Genomic DNA, 25,883 nt, shown 5'->3' on the forward strand with positions numbered 1-25,883 from the left:
CCCTCAAAATAACTCAACACACAGCCATTAATGTCTAAACCGCGGGCAACAAAAGTGAGTACACCCCTAAGTGAAAATGTCCAAATTGTACCCAAAGTGTTAATATTTTCTGTGGCCACCATTATTTTCCAGCGCTGCCTTAACCCTTATGGGCATGAAGTTCACCAGAACTTCACAGGTTGCCACTGAAGTTCTTTTCCACTCCTCCATAATGACATCATGGAGATGGTAGATGTTGGGGACCTTGTGCTCCTCTGCCTTCTGTTTGAGGATGCCCCACAGACGCTCAATAGGATTTAGGTTTGGAGACATACTTGGCCAGTCTATTACCTTTACCCTCAGCTTCTTTAGCAAGGCAATGGTCGTCTTGGAGATTTGTTTGGGGTATCATGTTGGAATACTGCCCTGTGGCCCAGTTTCCGAGGGGAGGGGGATCATGCTCTGCTTCAGTATTTCACAGTACATGTTGGCATTCATGGTTCCCCAGTTTCGGCAGCACTCATGCAGCCCTCAGACCATGACACTCCCATCATCATGCTTGACTGTAGACTAGACACACTTGTCTTTGTATTCCTCACCTGGTTGCCACCACACACACTTGACACCATCTGAACCAAATACTTTTATCTTGGTCTCATCAGACCACAGGACATGGTTCCAATAATCCATGTTCTTAGTCTGCTTGTCTTCAGCAAACTGTTTGTGGGCTTTCTTGTGCATCATCTTTAGAAGAGGCTTCCTTCTGGAATGACAGCCATTCAGACTAATTTGATACAGTGTGCACCCCTTGAACCTCTGCTGAAATGTTGGCAGCACACATATGTCTATTTCCCCAAAGACAACCTCTGGCTATGATGCTGAGCACGTGCACTAAACTTCTTTGGTTGACCATGGCGAGGCCTGTTCTGAGTGGAACCTGTCCTGTTAAGCCGCTGTCTGGTCTTGGCCACCATGCTGCAGCTCCGTTTCAGGGTCTTTGCAATCTTCTTATAGCCTAGTCCATCTTTATGTAGAGCAACAATTTTTTCTTTCTTTCTTTGCCATGTGGTACCATGTTAAGTTTCCAGTATGAGAGAGTAAGAGCAATAACACCAAATTTAACATACCTGCCTTCCACTCACACCAGAGACCTTGTAACACTAATGAGTCGCATGACACCGGGGAGGGAAAATGGCTAATTGGGCCCAATTTGGACATTTTCATTTAGGGGTGTACTCGTTGCCAGCGGTTTAGACATTAATGGCTGTGTTGAGCAAATTTACACTGTTATACAAGATGCACACTCTCTACTTTACATTGTGGCAAAGTGTCATTTCTTCAGTCACATGAAAAGATCTAATAAAATATTTACAAAAAAAGTGTGCGGGGTGTACTCACTTTTATGAGATACTGTGTATATATACACACACACACTGCCTTGAAAACGTATTCATACCCATTGAAATTTTCCAAATTTTTTTCATTTTCATGTTACAACCAAAAACATAAATGTATTTTATTGAGATTTTTTGGTATGTCCCTACCAGTTTTACACATCTAGAGAATGAAATGTTTGCCCATTCTCTGCAAATTAGCTCAAGCTCTGTCAGATTGGATGGAGAGCATTCGTGAGCATCAATTTTCAAGTCTTGCCACAGATTCTCAATTGGATTTAGATCTGGACTTTGACTGGGCCATTCTAACACATGAATATGCGTTGATCTAAACCATTACATTGTAGCTCTGGCTGAATGTTTAGGGTCGTTGTCCTGCTGGAAGTTGAACCTCTGCCCTCCAGTCTCAAGTTTTTTCGCAGACTCTAAAGCCCCCATACACACTATCAGATTTTCTGCAGATTTTTGTCTTAAGATTTACCAAAACCATGTAGTGCAAGGGCCTGCCTGATTGCATACAAATTGAAACTCCTAAGGTTTGACCTCATATTATATGGTTTTGGTAAATCTGATGGTGTGTATGGGGCTTTACAGGTTTTCTTCTAAGATTCCCCTGTGTTTGGCTCCATTCAGCTTCCCTGTCCCTGCTGAAGAAAAGCATCATCACAATATGATGCTGCCACCACCATGTTTCACGGTGAGGAGGTGTGTTCAGGGTAATATGCAGTGTTCGTTTTCCGCCACACATAGCATTTTTGCTTTTAGGCCAGAAAGTTCAATTTTGGTCTCGTCTGACCAGAGCACCTTCATCCACATGTTTGCTGCCCCCCCCCCCCCCCCCCCACATGGCTTCTGGCAAACTGAAAACAGCACTTCTTATGGCTTTTTTTTCAACAATTGCTTTCTTCTTGCCGCTCTTCCAAAGTCCAGATTTATTGAGTGCATGACTAATAGTTGTCCTGTGGACAGATTCTCCCCCTTGAGTTGTGGATCTCTGCAACTCCTCCAGAGTTATCATGGGCTGCTTCTCTGATTAATGCTCTCCTTGCCCAGCCTGTCCATTTAGTTGGACAGCTATGTCTTGTAGGTTTGCAGTTGTGCCATACTCTTTCCATTTCAGATGGATTGAAAACTGCTCCATGAGATGTTCAAAGCTTGGGATATTTTTTTTATAACCTAACCCTGCTTTAAACTTCTCCACAACTTTATCCCTGACCAGTCTGCTGTGTTCCTTGGCCTTCATGATGCTGTTTATTCACTAAGGTTCTCTAACAAACCTCTGAGGACTTCACAGAAATGCTGTATTTATACTGATTAAATTACACACAGGTGGGCTCTATTTACTAATTAAGTGACTTCTGAAGGCAATTTGGTCCGCTAGATTTTATTTAGGGGTATCCGAGTAAAGAGGTCTGAATACAAATGCATGCCTCACTTTTCAGATATTTATTTGTAAAACATTTTGAGAACCATTTATCATTTTCCTTCCACTTCACAATTGTGTGCCACTTTGTGTTGGTCTATCACATAAAATCCCAATAAAATACATTTACGATTTTGGTTTGTAACATGACAAAATGTGGAAAATTTCAAGGGTTATAAATACTTTTTCAAGGCACCGTGTGTGTGTATATGTGTGTGTGTATGTATGTGTATATATATATATATATATATATATATATATATATATATATATATATATATATATATATATATATAATATATTTTTTTTTTTTTTTTTTTTTATTAATTTTTATTTTTTTTCAAATGATTTTTCCAAAATATAAGAGAAAACAAACCAGAGCTTTCACCATATATTGTGCACCATTTAATTTTTTCAGTTATTTTTCGTAATTATATCAGCCTTTTTTTGTTTTTCTTTTGTTATTTTTTTTTTATATGGGTTCTTCAAAGATTAGAAATTGCAAAGATGTAGATCAGAAAATTGGCTGAAGACTACAAGAATTGCCTGCCTCTACTATTTTTTTTTAGGAATTCTCCTTACAAATGGATATTTACCCCTTTCTCTACCCTGCCAGCTCTGCTTTAAGGAATGACAATGCTTTAGAATTTTGCCCAAATTTGACTAACTGCTTATTAATGTATCCACAAATAGTTCTGCACTTACTAATTCCAAACACAGCTACAACAGTGGTGAAACCCCTTCCCTAACAGCATGCTTCACCCCTGTATAGACTATTCCCTGTATGTGTCCCCCCCAGTAAGTCCTTGCGTTTTTTGCTTACCAATTAACCATAGTTAAAGCATACCCTAATTTACTTATTTTTCCTATTTCCTTTGTAGCTAACAAGGAAGATTTGACTTCACAGTTAAATGCCCTTAACAGTGAGATCAACTCAAGCTCCAATATCCCAGATCTAATGGATGAATTTATTGCAGAAAGGTTGAGGTCAGGCACTGGCCCAGTAAGTATCTGATAAATGTTTTTTTTTTTTTTATGTCATGTGCAAAATAAAAAAAAAAAAGTGTACATAAATTTGTTTAGTTTAAATTTGTTGAATTCATTTAATTTGTTTTCAGAATTTGACCAAATTCGGAAAATTCAAATAGAATCAATTCTAATTCAAATTCGATTTGAATTTTGGAAGATGGTTATATTCTTTCTATTCCATTCTATTTTTATTTATATTCTATTCTTTTCTGTTCATTTCCATTTCTATTTCAATTCAAATGTATTCTATTCGAATTTCGAAAGATGCTTATATTCTTTCTATTTTTTTCTATTCTGTTTGATTTTGAATTTATTCTATTCAAACTTATTCTATTTGAAATTTGAAGTTCGGAAGTTGGTTATATTCTTTCTATTTTATTCAATTCTATTGTTTATTTTTCTATTCTATCCTTTTCTATTCTATTCAAATTTATTCTATTCAAATTTTGGGAAATGGTTATTATAAATTTTTTGTTCTGTTAATTTCTATTCTAATTCATATGTATTCTATTTGAAATTCGAATTTCAGAAGATGGTTATAGTTCTATTTTATTCTGTTCTATTCTTTTCTATGATATTCTTTTCTCTTCTAATCCTTTATTTTCTATTTTATTTTATTCTATTCTGAAAATCATTTCAAATTCGTCCAAAATTTTGTTTCGTTATTTTAAATTTGATTAAATTCATTACTATTGTAATTCGGAAATTCGAAAGAACGAAAAATTTGTCAGAATTTCTATTCGGAAGAATACGAACTGCACATACACAATGTAATCATTATGTGATAGATAGATATATATATATATATATTATATATCTATCTCTATCTATCTCTATCTATCTATCTCTCTATCTCTCTCTCTCGTCCAGTAAACTTTTTAGGGGATTAAAGTATCGGAAAGGACTCTGAGTGATTCTCTGTTCTAAAATAAAACTGACCTGGAAAAAAATAGACAAAGTTTAATGCACATTATCTGCTCAGCTTTGTAAAGGAAGTGAAATGTGTTAAATTGCATTATGGCCTGGTGCCAAATAAAACTAGGCCCAACTTATTTAATGATGCTGTGGCTTTAGGAATGCTAAATCGATAAGCCCAGACCTACTGGTCATGTACTGATATAGTGATTTTGCAATTTTTATAGTGTTTTTATTTTTTTATTTTTTTTACATCATTTCTAAATTATTTTTACGTTTTTTAGTCAGGTCATTTTGAAATCATTATGGTAAACCTTGATTTTTAACTTTTGACGCTTAAAAATAAAGTATTTGACCAAAAGTGTTTGCTGTAGATTGGTTTGTAAAGAGATGGATGAAAAGATTGCTTCACCAGCCTAAAATGTTTTTTCTTCATAATAGATTTGTTTTACATCTTGTGAATGTGTAACATATAGTCAGCCTGGAAAGTCTTAAAGAGGAAATAAACCCTGATGGATTCTACTTCCTCTTTTGCTCCCCAGAAGGCCTGCAAATTAAAAGCATAATGGGCTAGTATGCATCGCATACTAGCCAATTATATGGCACTTACTTGCAAACGAAGCCCACGCTGTCCCCCTGTGCAGGCCGCGTCCATCTTTGCCCCTCTTCTTCCGGGGCCGTGGACTCCGGCTCTGTGACTGGCCGCAGCCGCGTGATGTCACTCCTGCACATGCGTGCGGGAGCCGCCAGTCACGGCACACGCTGGGGAAAGATACGGCTCGGTGGTTTGTTTCTTCACAGCACGTGCAGCGATGATGACATTGGCGCACTACAAATGAAATATCTCCTAAACTACGCAGGTTTAGGAGATCTTTCCACTACATTTTAGGTAAACCTTATTGTAGGCTTACCTATATTTAAAAGTCACATAAAAGGGTTTACAACGACTTTAATTGTGTAATGGACAGGATGATTATTAATGAAAGTACTTTAAATTGTGGCTATTGTTATTTATACAGAGACAGTTACCTCCATATATAAGAGTTTAGGCTGAGATTTTATAACCTGGTCCTAGGGCAAATGGTGGGAACGTGTTCTTCATCTTGGAAGTTTTATTTTTATGATCATTGTGATTCTTCCCATTTAAGTATATGAGATCCAGTTACCTGATGAAGAGTTTCACCTTTTTTTTTTATCCCCCCAGACACTTACACGCAGAGGTAGCAGCCCTGGAAGTCTAGAAGTTCCAAAAGATTTGCCAGACTCGCTAAATAAACATTGTCAAATGCGTCCAGCAGATGATCCTGGTGTTCCATCAGAGTGGACTTCTCCAGCTAGTGCTGCCAGTAGTGATCTGCTTAGCTCAGACAGCCACTCTGACTCTTTTAACGCTTTCCAGTATGATGGGAGGAAATTTGAAGGTGAGCAGTTTCACTTGTATGCCTAACTTTCGGTATGTCTGTACTGGCATAGCCAAAGCATGTTAAAGTGTAATGCTAATCTTAAAAATACTCCCTCTTAATACTTATGCTGACTAATCTGTGTAAGAAAGATGTATATACAGTACTTACCTATTTTTAGGCCACTCCTGTCCGGTAATGTGATCCAACTCTCCTGTGTCAGCCAACAGCAACTGCAGGGAGAGGAGGGAGCACCAACAACTTATGGACGACCTTACCACTCCAGGCTTTACTAGCTATTTTCTACTCTCTTCTACCTGTAGCTGCCATTGGCTGATAAAGGGGAGATCAGATGACCAGACCAGAGTAGCCTAAAAATATCTACATACAGTATTCCACTTAAGTGAGTACACCCCTCACATTTTTGTAAATATTTTATTATATATTTTTATGTGACAATACTGAAGTAATTACACTTTGCTACAATGTTAAGGTAGTGAGTGTACAGCTTATATAACAGTGTAAATTTGCTGTCCCCTCAAAATAACTCAACACACAGCCAATAATATCTAAACCGCTGGCAACAAAAGTGAGTACTCCCCTAATTCAAAATGTCCAAATTGGGCCCAATCAGCCATTTTCCTTCCCTGGTGCCATGTGACTCGTTAGTGTTACAAGGTCTCAGGTGTTAAATTCTGTGTTATCGCTCTCACTCTCTCATACTGGTCACTGGAAGTTCAACATGGCACCTCGTGGCAAAGAACTCTGTGAGGATCTGAAAAAAAGAATTGTTGCTCTACATAACGATGGCGAACCTCGGCACCCACGATGTTTTGGAACTACATTTCCCATGATGCTCTTGCTTTCTGCAGTGTAGTTGAGCATCATGGGAAATGTAGTTCCAAAACATCTGGAGTGCCGAGGTTTGCCATCACTGGCCTAGGCTATAAGAAGATTGCCAAGACCCTGAAACTGAGCTTCAGCATGGTGGCCAAGACCATGGCCACCACCAGTGGTTTAAGAGGACAGGTTCCACTCAGAACAAGCCTCGCAATGGTCGACCAAAGATGTTGAGTGCACGTGCTCAGCGTCATATACAGAGGTTGTCTTTGGGAAATAGACGTATGAGTGCTGCCAGCATTGCTGCAGAGGTTGAAGGGGTCAGTCTGTCAGTGCTCAGACCATACACCGCACACTGCATCAAACTGGTCTGCATGGCTGTCTTCCCAGAATGAAGCCTCTTCTAAAGACGATGCACAAGAAAGACCATAAACAGTTTGCTAAAGACAAGCAGATTAAGGGCATGGATTACTGGGACCATGTCCTGTGGTCTGATGAGACCAAGATAAACCTATTTGGTTCAGATGGTGTCAAGCGTGGGTGGGGGCAGCCAGGTGAGAAGTACAAAGACTAGTGTGTCTTGCCTACAGTCAAAGCATGGTGGTGGTAGTGTCATGGTCTGGGGGCTGCATGAGTGCTGCTGGCACTGGGGAGCTACAGTTCATTGAGGGAACCATGAATGTCAGCATGTACTGTGACATTCTGAAGCGGAGCATGATCCCCCTCCCTTCAGAGACTGGGCCACAGGACACTATTCCAACATAACGATCCCAAACACACCTCCAAGACGATCACTGCCTTGCTAAAGAAGCTGAGGGTAAAGGTGATTGACTGGCCAAGCATGTCTCCAGACCTAAACCCTATTGAGCATCTGTGGGGCATCCTCAAACAGAAGATGGATGGGTGCAAGGTCTCTAACATCCACCGTCTCCATGATGTCATCATGGAGGAGTGGAAGAGGACTCCAGTGGAAACCTGTGAAGCTCGGGTGAACTCCATGCCCAAGAGGGTTAAAGCAGTGCTGGAAAATAATGGAGGCCACACAAAATATTGACACACTGGGCCCAATTTGGACATTTTTCACTTAGGGGTGTACTCACTATTGTTGGCAGTAGTTTAGACATTAATGGCTGTGTGTTATTGTGAAGGGACTGCAAATTTACACTTTTATACAAGCTGTACACTCACTACTTTACATTGTGGCAAAGTGTTATTTCTTCAGTGTTGTCACATGAAAAGGTATAATAAAATATTTGCAAAAATGTGAGGGTGTACTCAGTTTTGTGAGATACTGTATATTCATTTTTTTCCCCCAGGTTTGTCAGCATAGGTGTTGAAGTGGTTGTTAACCCTCAGGGTTAAATTTACATTATCCTTTAATTTTGTAATGTCCCCCTGTGACTGTGCTTTATTAAAAAAAAATGCAGCTATATACCTGTTTACGGAGCACTGATTAGCTCTCACTTGACCTGCTGGCTCTCTTAGCCTGACAGCTGCAGCGGGTGGGGCCGAGCATCCCCCACTGACGTCAGTCAGGAGGGGAAGAGGAGAGAGGCGGCCACACCCACTGCGGTTGTCAGGCTGAGAGAGGAGAGAGCTGGCAGGTCACGTGAGCGCCGATCAGCGATATGTAAACAGGTATATAGTGTGGCAGCACGCAGGTAAAGTCACCTGGTTGTATCCAGGATGGGAAATATGTGTGCCCTAGATTCAGGCTTTATGCAGACTTTTACAATTAGAGGGGAAGAGTTAATGAGCCCAGCTGAAGTAAGTGGGCTCATTAAGACCTCTAAAAAAAACCCAGCATGCTTGGGGAGATGCTCCATCCTGGAACCAGTTTTGTGTTGTATAGACTGGGGAGTGTGATATCTGTTCTGTGCGGTGAGTTAACGCCTGTGTGGCAAACCTCTACAACAGAGACAGGGACTGGTGCAGCACAAGGCTGCACTCAGTTGTTAGACAGGGAATCTAAGTGTGTAGTTAGAGGTCAAGCTGACCAGGATTTATTTTCATGTTTTATTTTTGTTTGGCTGTTATATGTATCACTGCATGTAGCATAAATAAACAGCATCTTTTGTTTTTTGCACCTACAACGCTGTCTGCTGTGCCTGATTTTGTGTTGTGAACCCATCCAGGGGGTCACACACACCCGCTGCCGAGCTAACCCCTCACAATAGCTGCATATTTATTTATAAGGCACAGTCACAGGGGGACATTACATGTATCAACCAAGAGGATAATGTAAATTTAACCCTAATTTGAGCAGCTGGAGGGGAGGGGGCGGACACGGAGCGGACAGGCAGGGAAGGGAGGGGGGAGAGGATGGAGGAGAGGTCAGAGAGGAGAAACGGGAGACGCAGCAGATGGTGGAGGCACATAAACTGACCATGGTGTCAGGGCTCAGCAGCCATGATATAATGTGGTCAGTTTACAAAGGGGAGGGCAGAAACTGACAGGTATTTCAGGTAATAAAAGGGGCCAAATGACATAGCACAAGCACTGTGCTGTAAAACATGTTTTAAAGGAACAGGATCTTTATTTTTATTTTATTTTTTTAGGTTAACATACACTTTTAGAGGTGGAGTGAGCATTTTTAAGATTGGGGTCTAGCCTGGAATTTCACTTTAAATCTTTACGTTTTGTAATGTCAAGCGGGTGATCTGTAATAAAGTTGAAATATGTTTAAATATCTATCCTTAACAAGCCGAATGGTGAATTCCCAAACATTAGAAGTAATTTAATATTGTCCATGCAGTTAAACTGCTATTAAACCTAAAAGCAAGCATTTATTGTATTGCACCTTACCAATACCTAGATGTGATGGCTAAATGTATTTTATTTTTTAGGCTTTCTTCTGTTTTTCATCTGGGGATCAAGCCAGTACATCCTGTTGTTTTTCAAAGGAACAAGCTGAATGTACCAGTTAGAGTTGGGACAAACCACTTAACACTAGTGGGGGTGCTTACAATGATCAGCTTTTTTAAATGTAAAACCTGTATTCCAAAGAAAAAAGCTGCTTGCTGTAATTGCTTAAACATATTAGATGAAGTTTGGCTTCAATTTGTTATTGCATTTAAATTTGCTAGTACATCTAATACTCCCTTCCACCTAGACTGACAATACTGTAGTCCAAAGGTGCTCCCTGTGCTCATTCATTCAGAATGGAGGAACTCGAATACAAGAGTTGTTACTGGCTAGATCACCATTTGAACACAGGAAAAAGCCTAAGGGCTCCTTCACATGGACCTGTTCGTGTTGATCAGTCAATCCCCGCTGAGCAGGAAGTTGACAGAGCGCAGCTCTCCCCTCTGGGGGATCGGATGATGACGGACTGTAGAGTCCATCCTCATGCAATCCTCAGATGGATGGAAAAGTAGGTTTTTCCTCCGTCACACTTTTTCGGAGCAGGTCGGATGTCAGTAGACCTGTCACCGCTGACATCCGACGCTCCATAGAGGTCTATGGAGCGTCCGTTCAGGTCCGCCTAAAAAACTGAAAGGCGGACCATAACAGACAGTCTGTGTGAAAGAGGCCTAAGAAATGAAAACCAATGCAGCCATCACACCTAATGATTGGTAGGTAATCTGCAATATATAATTTGGGGTTTTATGATTTTATATTGCTTTAATGGCCAAATTGGGCAAAAGTTTTGTGGGGACCTACTAGAGCCATACTGCACCCGCCAAGCTCGTTTGGCTGTATTTTTTCTGTGGCTCACAGGAGTGCAAATTGATCTGCACTCCTTTGACTCCTCTTCAGCTGACGATCACCTCTCTGCTCAGGGAGCCATGAGAACTGAGCAATCACGGGTGTTTGATTACTCGATTCTCATCCTTAGAGCCGTCGAGGGACAAATGCAGCATCGGATCGATGCTGCATCTACCTAGGTGTAAGTATAATTTTTAAAAAAAAATTCCCATACTTTTGTTTGCATCATTTTGGGTCTAAACATCCATTATATTATAGTGGGGAGAGTTTTCTGGTCAGGCCCAGTGAATATGTTGCGTTAGCTTGATGGTTTTCTTCCTATTCTGTTCTAGTTAGAGCTCAGGGATATGAAGACCACAGGAGACTATAAATCTCAGACACGTCTAGAAGAGGACTAACTACAGGAGCTAATCTAATTTTTTTGCATTTTAGCGGGCTTTCCATTTGGGAATGAGTCTACAGTCCCTACCACAGTGGAAGCAGATTCTGGGTCTGTGCAGCTTAGTGTAGAAGAGCAGGAAGTGGTCAGTCTTAATGCACTTCACATTGACTCGGAAAACTGCAGCCTAAACCAGCAGGCCCTGTGTGCTGAAATGTTGGTTCCAGCAGGTAAGCTCACATTACATTGGCTCATTTCTTCAGTCTCTAAACATTTAGCAGTTTTAATGTCCTATCTATATTTTTTTATCCAGAATATATTGGGACTTTACATCGTGTTGATCTGTACTTTTTTTGCAGCATGTCTTGTGTGCATCTCCTAAATGTACTGTATGTACAGCAATTTTGTGAAAATGATGTCATACTTATAATATTCTGCTATCATGTCAAACAAAGAATGCAAAAACAAAAAAAGAATAAGGTGCTTTAAACAGAACATTTAAATTAGCTTCTACTTTTTCCCATCCATGTAGCTTAATTTCTCCTTTAAAAATGTAATCTTACATTCTGGCTTATTTAATTAAAGGTTGATAACTGGAAACCCAAAGTATAACCAATTCGTTTTTCTTACTTTACTTTCTTTAAGTTGTCATATTCTTATAGGCTACGGCCAACAGTTTACTTTGCTTATATTAAACCATATTGCAATAAGAGTTTCTGACATGCGTGTTGAAACAAAAATAAATAAATTGGGCTTACTCCATATCCCTTTTAACCACTTCAGCCCCAGAAGAATGTACCCTCTTCCTGACCAGAGCACTTTTTGAGATTCGGCACTACTTCACTTTAACTGACAATTGCGCGGTCGTGCGACGTTGTACCCAAACAAAATTGACGTCCTTTTTTCTCCACAAAGAGAGCTTTCTTTTGGTGGTATTTGATCACCCCTGCCCTTTTTATTTATTTTTTTCCTGGGGAATAACAGGATTTCTGCCCATGCCTTTTAACATTTTTCCCCCAATAGGTTGGTCCCGAGTTCAGGGATTTGGTACTCTGCAAAGTCTGGAAGGGAGAATGACTCCCTGGTATGGGGGATTTCCACCATCTCGGGCTTATCCCCTAATTAGCGGATAGGTCCCAAATGTGGGATGTCTTGTAATTGTGTTTTTTTTTTTCTCCCCCTTTCCTGCCAGATGTATATATGGAGTACTATGGACAGAGTAGGGTTTTTGTGGAGAGAACAGATGTCCATTTAATGGATGAGAGATAATAGGTCTAATGAGCTGTATGTACAAAATGGGATATGGCTGATAGCGCAAAGATAATTTCTTATAACATAAGGGGGCTTTTCTCACCTGGTAAAAGGGGTTGTGTCTGGTGTGAACTGCACCACCTGGGGGTAGAAATAGTGTTTTTACAGGAGGCGCACTTCACAGCAGGGTCGACCCCACATATGCCCCTTTTCCCGTTTAATCAGTGGTTTCAAGTGCCATCCCCCATTCCAAGGGCTATGGGTGTTATAATTGCTTTTCAGAATTCATGCCCCTTGATGCCCATTGAAATAATGGCAGATCCTGAAGGCCGATTTCTTTTTGTGAAGGGTAAAATGCAGGGCCAGTGTTACACCTTTGCTTCTATCTATGCACCTAATAATCGCACTGTAAATTTTATATCTAAAACTTTGGAAATACTGGGTAAATTCAGGGAAGGCTTTATGATATTGGGAGGCAATTTTAATATTACTTTAGATCCTGGTCTGGACACCTCCGCAGGCAAAACTTTTTTTGACGTTTAGAGCTCTAAAACGCATTGAGCAACGCTTACGCTCCCTTCATTTAGTGGACAGCTGGAGGGTACTGCATAACAGGGAAAGGGATTGTAGTTATTCCAAAATCCATGATTCATATTCACGGATTGATCTACTAATGGTGGATTAGTTATATTTGAATCATGAGTTCTTCTAATATTGAATCGATTACAATATCTGAGCATACTCCTATAACCCTTACTTTGTTTGGTTCCAGCTGGTAGGGAGGAACGGATATGGAGACTGAGTACATTTTGGATGATAGGCTGGCCATGGACTCTCTATCCCTTATACTGGCATTATATTTTAAGATTAATACCACTGTGGTGGAGGCCCATGAGGCGATTATTAGAGGGGAATTGATTTCACAGGGATCCTGTATTAGAAAGGAAAGACAGAAGGAGATCGTGGACCTTTTGGAAGAAATGCACCAGCTTGAACTCAAACATAAAGCTCACTTAGATCCTGTAGATGCTCAGAAACTGGAGACACTTCGGAGTGATCTTTTTCAGTGTCTGGACCGGAATGGCCTAGATGGAGGGCGACAGTTACTGTATCCTGTTTTGCACAAGATATATTCATCCTTGGTCTTACTGGATATAACTCCTTCTATATCCCAGTCGCCCTTCACCCCATGCTCTGCATCTCAATATAATGCCGTCCTGTATATATGTCGGAATGACGAAACTCGTCAGGATGGAGCCATACAATGAGTGTAACCACAGCAGTATTCTTGGATAGGCAGTCGGGCCCTCCATCGGCTATAGCCAGAGCGACAGCAAGCTACAGTGAGTGACATTGAGGGGATAGAAAGCACAGTGGTGGATAAAGCAGTGAAGATCTGTACCGCAGTTGAAGTGTTGAGATGCCTGATTAACCTAGTGGTCCCGGTAAGAGCAATGCCAAAGTGGGATCTTTTCCACACACCATTCTGGTTTACCTTTGCACGCGTGGAGGTGTTATCGATTGGTGTCAGCATCTCACGATAGCTCTTCCTATAATAGACTCTGTCTCATATAGTTTTGACAGCAATCCTTTATGTAGGAGATTTGGTTTTCTAATCTCAAAATAAATTGTGAGAAATCTGTACTGATGCCAATCCATGTCCCATTGTGGATGGCGACCTCTCTTCAACAGTCTTTTTTCCTTTTATATGGCATTGTGATTGTATACCTTATCTGGGGACATACATCACCCTCAACTTGTGGCGTTTATATGATATTATGACTCCTTGTTGAGAGATATAGTGAAAGACTTGCAGAGATGGAGAGGCCATCTGTTGACGTGGTTTGGTAGAGTTAATTCCCCTAAAATGAGTATATTGCCTAAAATAATTTTTTGTGTAGGGAAATAAACATCCTATGTTAGCGCATGATATACTACGCCAACGTAAACAGGAAGGAGGAATAAGACTTCCAGACTTAGGTTTGTATTACAAAGCTATGACATTGGTACGAATCATGAACTGGCGTCATGACTCCTTGAATAAACTCTGGGTGCCCCAGGAAAAGACAATGGCAGGTAGAGACTTGGCCAGGCCCCTTGGATCCTGGCGGTCTCTAGGGGCCTGTCAGATTGGATATCACCATTGACCAGGATAACTTTGTATGGGATAGATTGAATAGCTCTGGGGGTTATGCACTCCCAGTATCACCCTTAGCCCAATTGGGAGGGTACCCTTGGTTCCCCCCAGGGGATGAAGAGGGAAGTTTAAATCTATGGGGAATTGGTGGAAAGGCTACTTTGTGCCAAGTTTGCACCAATAGGCACATTGTTGCCCTTAGCGGAGCTGATAATGTCTTTGGGGGAGTTACCAATGGCCACTTGGAAGTACCAACAAATAACGGATTTATTTAACCACTTGCCGCCCGCCCTATAACAAACAGACGGTGGCAAAGTGGTTGCATAATCCTGATCGGACGTCATATGACGTGATCAGGATTATGAGCCGCTGCGCTCCCCGGGGGCGTGCATCGCGGCGATTGTTTTTACGGGGTGTCAGTCTGACACCCGGCAACTACGATCTCGGTAAAGAGTCTCCGATGGAGACTCTTTACCACGTGATCAGACGTGTCCAATCACGGCTGATCACAGTGTAAATAGGAAAAGCCGGTGATCGGCTTTTCTTCACTCGCGTCTGTCAGACGCGAGTAGAGGAGAGCCGATCGGCTTCTCCTCTGACAGGGGGGGTCTGTGCTGATCGATTATCAGCACAGCCCCCCCCCCCCCCGAGGATGCCCACACTGGACCACCAGGGACGCCACCAGGGATGCCCAGGACAAGGTATGCCACCCTAGACCACCAGGGATTCCAGTCAGTGCCACAATGGATGCCAATCAGTGCCCATAATGGATGCCAATCAGTGCCCACAATGGGCATCACTGATTGGCATGCATTATTGTTTGGCACTGATTGGCATCCATTAGTACAATATACTATAATACAATGCCGCCTATCAGTTCCCATCTGTGCCGCCTATCAGTGCCCATCCATGCCACCTATCAGTGCCCATCCATGCCCACCTGTGCCGCCTACCCATGCCCACCTGTGCCGCCTACCCATGCCCACCTGTGCCGACTAACCCATGCCCACCTGTGCCGACTAACCCATGCCCATCCATGCCAATCTGTGCCAGCTATCAGTGCCAATTTGTGCCACCTGTCAGTGCCCATCCGTGTCGCCCATCAGTGCCACCCATCAGTGCCGCCTATCAGTGCCACATATCGGTGTCCATCAATGCCACCTCATCAGTGCCACTTCATTGGTGCCACCTCATCGGTGCCCATCAGTGCCGCCTTATCATTGCCCATCAGTGTAACCCCATCAGTGCTCATCAGTGAAGGAGAAAACTTACTTATTTGCAAAGTTTTGAAACTGAAACAAAAAAAAACATTTTTTTTTTCAAAATTTTCGGTATTTTTTTATTTGTTTAGCAAAAAATAAAAACCGCAGAGGTGATCAAATACCACCAAAAGAAATCTCTATTTGTGGGAAAAAAAATGATAAAAATTTAATTTGGGTACAGTGTAGCATGACCGCGCAATTGTCATTCAAAGTGCGACAGCGCTGAAAGCTCAAAATTGGTCTGGGCAGGAAGGTGTTTAAGTGCCCTGTATTGAAGTGGTTAATTAAATAAAACCACAGGTTAGACTCTTAAACTCTTACTATATTTGAATCCTTGTGTTTTGAGATTACAGATTCAAGACATTTACTGTCCCGAATGTATAAATTGGTTCTTGGTGCTCTACAGATCTCAATCCCCATACTCTATTAGAGAATGGGAAAGAGAATTGGGTAAAAAATTTACATCAACACAAATCCAGAGACAGATTAGAGCAACACATACCTCTAGAAGCTCCCAAATACAAGAAATGTCCTATAAATTCCTGACCAAATGGTACCGTACCCCGGTGCGGCTGGTACGTTGTATTCAGCGGCAGACGCTCGGTGCTGCAGGAGATGTGAACAGAGGGGCTCTTTTCTCCACTTATGGTGGACATGCCCCAAAATCAAAATGTTTTGGGAGGAAATTGCCCCTTGGATAAAGAAACTGACATTAAGACCTATGGAATTTTCTTCCCTACATTTTCTTTTTCATGGGATGCCACCACGTTGAACGCCACAAAAATACCCATACCTAGGTTTTGGAAACAAACAAAATGTCCGACCATAGGAGATTGGAAAAGGGAGGTGGACAGAATAATGGAAGCTGAGAGATGGGTAGACCTGGTCGGAGATCAATTTGACAAATTTAGTGATACTTGGGCAGGATGGCTATATTACTCTCCAGAGATATCTGTTGAGCAGGCGTAAGAACCATAGCCACTCTGTTCTGGTAGCGTTTTCCTGGTTTAGTTGGGGTTCGGACGCATCTGGCATGGGGGGAGGGTTTTTTTTTTTGTGTTTGAGAGCTATTTGGGAGGAGGAAATTTAATATATTTTTTTTTTTTTTTTTTTTTTTTTTTTAGAATTGAATATAATGATATGGTATAGGGATAAAGGTTATACATATTTGAAGTATTTCATTTGACACTCTCCCCCTACCAACTGAACCGGAGCCCCACCCTTTATTTTTATTTTTTATTTATTTGTTTACTTGGCGATGGTTGCATGATTACCTCACAATATATTACTGATCATGTTTTTCTTTCTTTATTTATTTTTTTATTTATTTTTTCTTTCTTTTTTATATAAATATGACGGTAATGCATATTTCACTTTTTCTTTTTTTTTTTATTATATTACCGATCATGTTTTCCTTTCTTTTTAAATATGATGGTAATTTATATTTCACTTTTTAATGTTTGGTAAATAAGAATCAAATGATTTAGTAGGGTTATTCCGGAACAGATGGTTGGGTTTTGGGTGAATTATTATAGTATGTATTGCTGTATTGTTGATAATAATGTGTTCATGGTTTAGATTGATGTTAAATGCTGAAATGTTTCTAAAATAAAAAAAATTCTATGATAAAAAAAAACAGTACGGAGACGCAAAGTCGCATCGATTTGAACAGTTCCATTGCTGACAGTAGGGTGCGGACCTATTAATTCGCTTGACAAGTTGCGCTAGCGTGAAAGGGGGCTGTTATTTCTGCTACTTAATTAACAGTCAAAACAATCTCCTGCTTCATATATTTCCATTAGCCAATCTCTTGATTTATTTTTGATGCAGGCTCTGAAAATGCCTCTCCTGTGGTCTCTGCCCAGGGCTCACGTTCCCAGACACCATCTCCAGCTCCTCTGACGGCGGAGCAGGCAGAGTTGCATGAAAAGCTGCAACATTCGGTCTTACAAACACCGGATGACATAGGTAAGACACAAAATAGTTTTTATACATAGATATTCCAGACTTTGAACAGTTTGTCTTCATGTACAGTTGTGGTCTCCAACCTGTGGCCCTTTGCTTGCCTTTATCAGGCTCCTGGGATGCTATTCCTCCTACTGATACAAGGCACTATTCCTTCTACACCAACAGTATGGCATAATTCATGTCACTGATATCAACTATCGTGCACTATTCCTTCCATTCTCCCCAACAAAGGGGCACTGTTCTTCCCACTGAAACCGATGATGGGACCCTATTCTTCCCACTGACACCAACGGCAGGGCCCTGTTCTTCCACTGACACCCAACGATGGGGCACTATTCCTTCCCCTGATGCCAACAATGAGGCACTATTCCTCTCGCTAATACCAATGATAGGACATTTTTTCTCTCACTAATACCAATGGTGGGGCATTCTTTTCATTGTCGCAATGGCATTTTATACTCCTAGTGGTCACAGTCCGGCCTCCTGCTAAGTCTTCAAGATAGTAAACTGGCCCTTTGTTCAGAAAGTTTGGAGACCCCAATGTACAACATAAACATGGGTTAAATAAATGGTTTATAATGATATAATATATTGCCATTGGAGCACAAGAATGAATGCAGGTTTTGAAACTTTGGTAAAATAAAGAATTGTATATACAGTATCTCACAAAAGTGAGTACACCCCTGACATGTTTGTAAATATTTTATTATATCATTTCATGTGACAACACTGAAGAAATTAAATTTTTCTACAATGTAAAGTAGTGAGTATACAGCTTGTATAACATTGTAATTTTGCTGTCCCCTCAAAATAACTCAACACACAGCCATTAATGTCTAAACCGCTGGCAACAAAAGTGAGTACACCCCTGGCAACAAAAGTGAGTACACATGAAAAGATATAATAAAATATTACAAAGATGATAATACAAAAATGTGAGGGTGTACTCACTTTTGTGAGCTAATGTACTCACTTTTGTGAGCTAATGTACCTTTAAGTATTGTATGTCTAAAGTCAAAACCTATTTTAGCTTTGAATGGAGGATGGAATGGGTATAGCCATTAATTAATGCTGTCTGTTCCTCTCTGGGTAAATTTGAGCTGGCCATAGATGGATCAAAAACCATCCGGTTCAGCAGGGGCTGACAGAATTTTGATCCATCTATGGCTATTCCTGTTCAAGAGGAGTCGATCTAATGATCAAAGAGATCAGATATACCTGTACTCAAATCCCAATAGCTTGTACATGTATTTAAACAGAAGCTAAAGGGGTGTGACCGCATATTAACACTACAAATTCTGGATGGCCCCTCTGCACACTGCACACACACACACTTTCCAGCAAACTATGCAATGAAAAACAGGGATATTTAGTTCACACATATTGCAATACATGCTAAAGTTGGCCAACTGCGTCAAAGCAATCCCTCTAAAAATCTGTTTTTCATTGCATAGTTTGCTGGAGAGGGTGTAAAGCAGTGTGCAAAAGATCCTTACAGAATTTGTAGTGTTAAAAGTAGTGGTCACACTCCTTTAGGGCCTGATCATTTAAATACATGTAAAAGCTATTGGGATTTGTAACGCAGGTCAGTGTCCAGACCTGAACCTAGTAGCTCTCCCCCCCTCCTTGGGTCTTTATGCCCAATGTTGGCATGGTGTCCACCATAGCATTTGCAGTGGCATGGCAATGTAGGACTGGCCATAAGAGGGATTACTTTGACACAGTTGGCTAGCTTAAGCATGTATTGCAATATGTGTGAACAAAAAATCCCTGTTTTTCATTGCATAGTTTGCTGAAATGGGTGTGTAGCAGTGTGCAGGGGGTCCATCCAGAATTTGCAGGCCTAATGATCAGCTCCTCTCGGACATGCATTTTGGAAAATTTGTGTTCAATCAACGCATGCAGCCAGTTGACTGCAGCTCTGATTAGCATATTCTGGCAGTGACTTCCCTCTGTATATTATAGCGCAGCTAGGAGGATTCCTCCATCCACCTCGAATGTGGGTCGGCTCTCCAAGGTGCGCTTTTTTTTTTTTTTTTTTTACCCAGTCATGTTGCCAGCCTGTTGCAAATGTAATGTAAATGTTAGCGAAATGTTATTCCAGCTCTTCCATGTTAGTACCACTTACTTTGCGATCTTTTTGTTGCCCTGTCCCAACTTTTTTGAGACGTGTTGCTGCCATCATCAATTTCAAAATCACCTTATTTTATTTTTAAAATTTGTACATTTTCTCAGTTTAAACATTTAATATGTTTTCCATTTTGAATAAAATGTGTTTTTGAGATTTGAAAATCATTGAATTCTGTTTTTATTAGATTTTACACAGTGTCCCAACTTTTTTGGAATCGGGGTTGTATTTTCAAGTATTTTTGTGTGACTAAAACCAGGTTTAGTGACTCAACACAGTTAAAAAAATCAGTGCTAAAACACATTTAAACATGACAGCCAAACATTGGCGTTTTATCACTACATCTTCATGGTTCTTTATTCTAATATACACTCAATTCTGTTCTTTTTTAAGCAGAGCCCTGTGACTTTCCCCAGGAAAGCTGCAGTGTGATGGCAGGTGGCACACTCACTGGCTGGCATGCAGATGTGTCCACCGTTATGTGGAGGAGGATGCTGGGAATCCTGGGAGATGTCAATAACATCAGCAATCCGGAGATCCATGCCCAGGTGTTTGATTACCTGTGTGAACTCTGGCAGAACCTAGCCAAGGTATGCTGTTATCTGAGGCCAAGTTTATAATTGTGCTTGGGATTTTAAGTCATGCTATACTCTATTTTAAACTTTTAAAAGTAAAAGTTCTGCCTAGGAGCGTACACCTGCTGTTAACTTTATTAGCAAGAAAAGTCTTTGTTCTGCTCTTCTCTGAACCAATCTGACTTTTAGTGAAACAGAATGGAGGGGAACTTTCTTTTTTTGGAAAATAAAGGGTTTTGACTGAATCTTGTATTTAGGTTTGCTTAAGCAGAACTTTTTCGTGGGTAGATTTTTTTTTCGTTTCTTTGCAAATTATTGTTTACTAGTTCTTTTCTTATAGTATACTGTTATGACAGTGCCTTACTTATGGCATTTTATACCATTATCATCATTTGTACACTAGGTGGCACTATTGTATAGCTGGAAAAGCAGAAACTTAAAGCGGAGGTCCACCCTAAAGTGGACCTTCCGCTCATTGGAATCCTCCCCCCCCCCCTCCGGCGCCACAATTGGCACCTTTCAGGGGGGAGGTGGTGCAGGTACCTGTACAGTACAGGTATCTGCACCCACTTCCGGGATAGCTCTCTGCGGAAAGGGGCGCAGATCTACGCCCCTTTCCGAAAGTCCCCCGCTGCCTGCTGGGAAACACACAGATCCCAGAGGCAGCGGGTCCATCCTTATTGCACAGCGCGACTCGAGCATGCGCAGTAGGGGATCGGGAAATGAAGCCAAAAGGCTCCACTTCCTGATTCCCATACCCAAGATGGCGGCGGCAGCACCCGAGAGACGACCGAGAGATCGGCTTCGGGTGCCGACATCGCGGGCGCGCTGGGCGGGTAAGTGTCCTTATTTTAAAAGTCAGCAGCTTCTGTATTTGTAGCTGCTGGCTTTAAAAAAAAAAAATGGCAGAACTCCCGGACTCCTGCTTTAAGCACATATGTATTCCAATTTATTGCCCAGGTGTGCATGGTCTGTGCATTCTTCTTATAATATTCCTATAATATGCAGTGTCTACTTATTTCTAATGACCAGTAGAGCCTAGCTTAAGTGGATCAACAAAACCTTTACTTACATATATTTTTAATTTTGGTGACATGTAGTAGAAAAAGCCATTGCACACAGGGCAGTTCCTCTATCTGTAAACTTTCCCACATGGAACATTAGATCTATTGTGCTTTGTGGGGAGCCAAAGAAACTGTTACAGGCATTACTTTTTCTAAAGATTCATGATTTCAGTTCTTCTTGTAAAAAAAATAAAAAATAAAATAGCTTTGTATGTTACATATTCCTGTACGTGTCCCTTTTCATAATTTTTACACACATTTTTTTTCATGTTCTTATAGACAAGAAAATTCTAATAGATTGCACAAGGCAGCTAACAATTCTTACCTTATGACAGAACAGAAGAAAACATTACTGGATTGCTTTGTATATATCTGCAAATTTTTTTAACCTTTAATAATGTTGCATTTAATGAGAAATATGATAAACTAGGTCCTTTTATAACATTCAGGGGAATTCAAAGTAGTCCTAATGCCATTTTTCTGTCAATAGTTCCCTCAAGAACTACCCGCATCTAATTTAGACAAGCAATTGTGCCATTCTAGGTACCATCACCTAGAATGTGCAGCAAATTCAGGTAGTCCTTAAAGGGGTTGTAAAGGTAAATGTTTTTTCACCTTAATGCGTTCTATGCATTAAGGTGAAAAAACATCTCACACTGCTGGCGCCCCCAGTCCCCCCCCCCCCCCCCCCGTTTTATTTACCTGACCCTTTGAAAATCCCGCGCTCGCCCCCGCCGTCCTCTTCGTCGCTCAGCCTGGCTGCTGATTGGCTGGAGTGGATGGATTGAAAGCAGCGCAGCCATTGGCTCGTGCTGCTGTCAATCACATCCAATGAGGCGGAGCGCCGGGGGGCGGGGCCGTGTGATACAGCGAGCGGCTATAGCCGCCAGCTGTATCACGGGAGCACGCCCGCAGTTGCTTCTCACCATGCGAGGGAGCTTGCATGAACGTTAGAAGTACCTGCGGGAGGAAGCAGAGACAGCCACCGAGGGACCCCAGAATAGCAGGTTCGGGGCCACTCTGTGCAAAACGAGCTGCACAGTGGAGGTAAGTATAACATGTTTGTTATTTTAAAAAAATAAAAAATTTTACTTTACAATCCCTTTAAGAGGAGCTCCAAGCTCCCCCTAAAAAAAAAATAAAGGCCAGCAGGTACAAATCCTGTAGCTGCTGACTTTTAATACAAGGACGCTTACCTGTCCAGGGATCCTGCGATGTCCACACCCAAGCCGATTACAAAAGAGGATGGAATTTGGGACTTTGAATGAGACAATACAATATCGCTGGATAGAGATTGGGCTCAGGTAAATATGAGGGGGCTGCTGCACACAGAAGTTTTTTTTTTTTTGTGTTGATGCATTAAGATAAAAAAAACTGCTGCCTTTACAATCTCTTTAGGAGCCCCATTCATGTTTTCGCCTTACCAAAGTGGAAGAAAAATACTTGTCCATTAAATCACACAGAACTCTTTACACCAATCAATTGCAGTTTTAAAAGTCCTGCATGGTGCATGTCTAGTATGGTAAAAAAAGTAACCAAAAGCTCCCCATTGAAATGAATTGAAAACCTATCAAAAACATGTCAAAAAGGCAGTTTTTGAGCCTTTTTTTATTTATTTATATACTGGTGCAAAACACACTGGAAACCGCAAAACACGTGTTTTTACCACTTTTTTTAAACCAGAGTAATGTGAAAGCAGCCTTAGTGCTCCTGCATGGGGAGATTACAGGAGGTGATAGTGATATCGCAATATGACATATTCAGGTCCTGCACAAATTACATCTAATGATTCTTTTTTAAATCCAAAATAGTTTTTAGAAGTATTGCAATGGGCACAAAGTATCATCTGACACCTTAAAGGCATTGTCAAGGCAGAAGGTTTTGTTATCCTAATGCATTCTATGCATTAAAGTGGATGTAAACCCTCACATATACCTAGTGAAATGAACAGCCCCAGATGATGCACAGGAATGAAACAAATCTGCCTACATAAGTTTTACATGCATATCTGCTGTCTTCAGCTTGCTATATTCTTTAGAATTCTGAACTCTGATTAGAATTTTTACTTTATCATTCAGCAGTAGGAGTGGATTCTTGGCATACACTGGGAGACAGCTGATTGGAGGAAAGTCACCCCCCCCCCCCCCACATCGGTAGAGGAAGGAAGATACTTTTAAAGCTATGCTGTGACCAGACCAGCTCTCTGCTAATCTATTTATAGCAACCTCCCACAACACACATTTCAGGCTGGTTTTATCTTGGTTGACAGAGAACTTGTTAGAAGTTATCATGCTGATAACAGAGCAACGAAATAGCAGAAACACACATGACTTAGAGCTTTGGAGAGAGATAAGTAAACACTACAGATATATATTCCCAGGTCAGATTTCCTGAATCGGGTTTACATCAACTTTAAGATTAAAAAAAACTGTGTGCAGCAGCTCCCTCCAGCCCCCCTAATACTTACCTGAGCCCATCTTTATCCAGCGACATTGCGGGAGGGTCTAAGCTGCCTGGGACTCTCCTCTTCATTTGCTGAGACAGCAGCGCGGCATAATTCCTGCTGCTCGCAATCAAAATCATTCAGCCAATTGAGGGGAGAGAGGGGATGGGGCCAGGTCGCAGCTCCATGTCTCAATGGGACACAGGGAGTTGTGACTCGGATCGGCTGCCCCCATAGCAAGTTGCTTGCTGTGGGGGTACTCAACAGGCGGGAGGGGCCAGGAGTACAGAAGAGGGGCCCGAGAAGAGGGGGTCATGGGCTGCTCTGTGCAAATCTACTGCAACAGAGCAGGTAAGTATAACATGTTTGCTTAAAAAAAAAAAAAAAAAGAGGACTTTACAATCACTTTAAAAGTCCCATCATCAGTTCTATATGTTTTTTCTCGTGGAATAGTAAAAGGGATGTTGGTGCATGATTATGTAGTCCTAATTTGATTGGTAATTTTTATAAAGTAACAACAGCAATGCTAACAAGGTCTTTGCAATATAGCATACATGGAAGGAATGTATTACATAGACAATTGGCAAGTTATCAACTTGCTGAACAGAAATGAAATGAGAGACTGATTCATAGACTGTTTACAGGAATAAGTGCAAAACCCATGTAATTAGAATATAATCAGTGTGAAACTATTAAAACAAAAACAAATTATTTTTATTAAATGCAAAGTGCCCTAGCAATTTCCTTCTAGTTTAAATGTAAACATTTTGTTCTGTTGTTTTCCAGATTCGAGACAATTTGGGTATCTCTATGGATAATCAGTATTCTCCTCCCCCACCTGTACTTATCCCACCCCTGAGGATTCTTACCCCCTGGCTTTTCAAGGTAGACTGAATACTTTCCTTGTGGTATCAATAATCATCCATTTTACATAATTATTTGTTCTGTGTGTTACCTGAAAAAAAAAAAGTAATTTAGACATTTGCATGGAGCAGATGATTTGTTTTAAAATACACCATACATTACAGGACCTATGAAGTTTATCAGAGAAACCAGACACTACAAAATGTTGGATCTGTGTTCTTGTCTGTTTTGAAAGATGTGTCAGTGTAGTTATATGATCGAGTCCAAGCTTCAGCCATGCAATCTTTGCCCTAACACCATTGCTTGGTCACAAAAGACACTATGAGTGGTAAATTCTATCAGCATCGATCTATATCTACATCTATATGTTGATCGATCGACTTGAGTATAACCAGCATGTTGGATTTTTAGCATGCAATTATTCCCAGCGAATATTTTCGCTAGCAGTGATCACTGTGTTCTCTTGACAGGGACAGCTCCCCATACCCCCTGCCAGGAGAACAAAATGGCTCCATGGGAGGGATTCTCCCCATCAACGCTAACTGGGTTGAATGGGGTGATTTTTCCTTTTTTTTTTTTTTTTGCAGGGAAGCAAATTGCATAATCTATGAACGGCTTTAAAGTGACCTGCCTTAAAGTACTAAAGTCTCAGTTTTTTTTTCTTTAAAAATATTGTTACCTGCTCAGTGCAGCGGTTTTGCACAGAGCAGCTCAGATCCTCCTTTTCTCTGGTCCCTCGCTGGAGCTCCAGGCCCCTCCCTCCTGCTTGCTATGAGGGCACCCTAGCCGCTGCTCTGTGTCCATTCAGACACTGAGCTGTGGCTCGGCCCCTCCCCCCTCTCTCCTTATTGGCTCACTGACTTTGCTTGGCAGTAGCGAAAGCCAATGGCGCTGTTCTGCTATCTCAGCCAATGAGTAGAGAGAGCCCAAGAAGCCAAGACTGTCCTTCAACATTGCTGGATGGAGATGGGGCTCAGGCAAGTATGGGGGTGCTGAAGGTGGCTGCTGCACACAAGTTTTTTTTGTCTTAATGCAGAGAGAACACCTTCTGCCTTTACGACTTTAATTTGTCACAAACTTGAGCAAGTCAAACTGAGTAAATAATGAATGTCACTTCAAGCCAA

The 25,883-nt window shown here is 41.2% G+C and overlaps 1 protein-coding gene across 10 annotated transcripts in view; it reads left to right on the forward strand.

The window, feature by feature from the left end:
* Positions 1-25,883, forward strand: part of RALGAPA1 (Ral GTPase activating protein catalytic subunit alpha 1) — a 368,491-nt gene that overhangs the window by 129,175 nt on the left and 213,433 nt on the right. For 6 of the 10 annotated variants that reach the window (XM_077464690.1, XM_077464695.1, XM_077464693.1 and 3 more), the window contains 6 exons: positions 3,678-3,799; positions 5,945-6,161; positions 11,121-11,297; positions 17,548-17,685; positions 20,207-20,403; positions 24,682-24,780. In XM_077464690.1, the coding sequence (XP_077320816.1) occupies positions 3,678-3,799; positions 5,945-6,161; positions 11,121-11,297; positions 17,548-17,685; positions 20,207-20,403; positions 24,682-24,780 (950 nt within the window). The remainder of the gene's footprint in view (positions 1-3,677; positions 3,800-5,944; positions 6,162-11,120; positions 11,298-17,547; positions 17,686-20,206; positions 20,404-24,681; positions 24,781-25,883) is intronic. The other 4 variants (XM_077464691.1, XM_077464697.1, XM_077464700.1 and 1 more) reach the window with 1 other exon arrangement.

This window comes from Lithobates pipiens, unplaced genomic scaffold (assembly GCF_037356315.1).
Source record: "Lithobates pipiens isolate NorthernLeopardFrog02 unplaced genomic scaffold, aLitPip1_a1.2 Scaffold_30, whole genome shotgun sequence".
In the NCBI taxonomy this organism is placed as follows: Eukaryota; Metazoa; Chordata; class Amphibia; order Anura; family Ranidae; genus Lithobates; species Lithobates pipiens.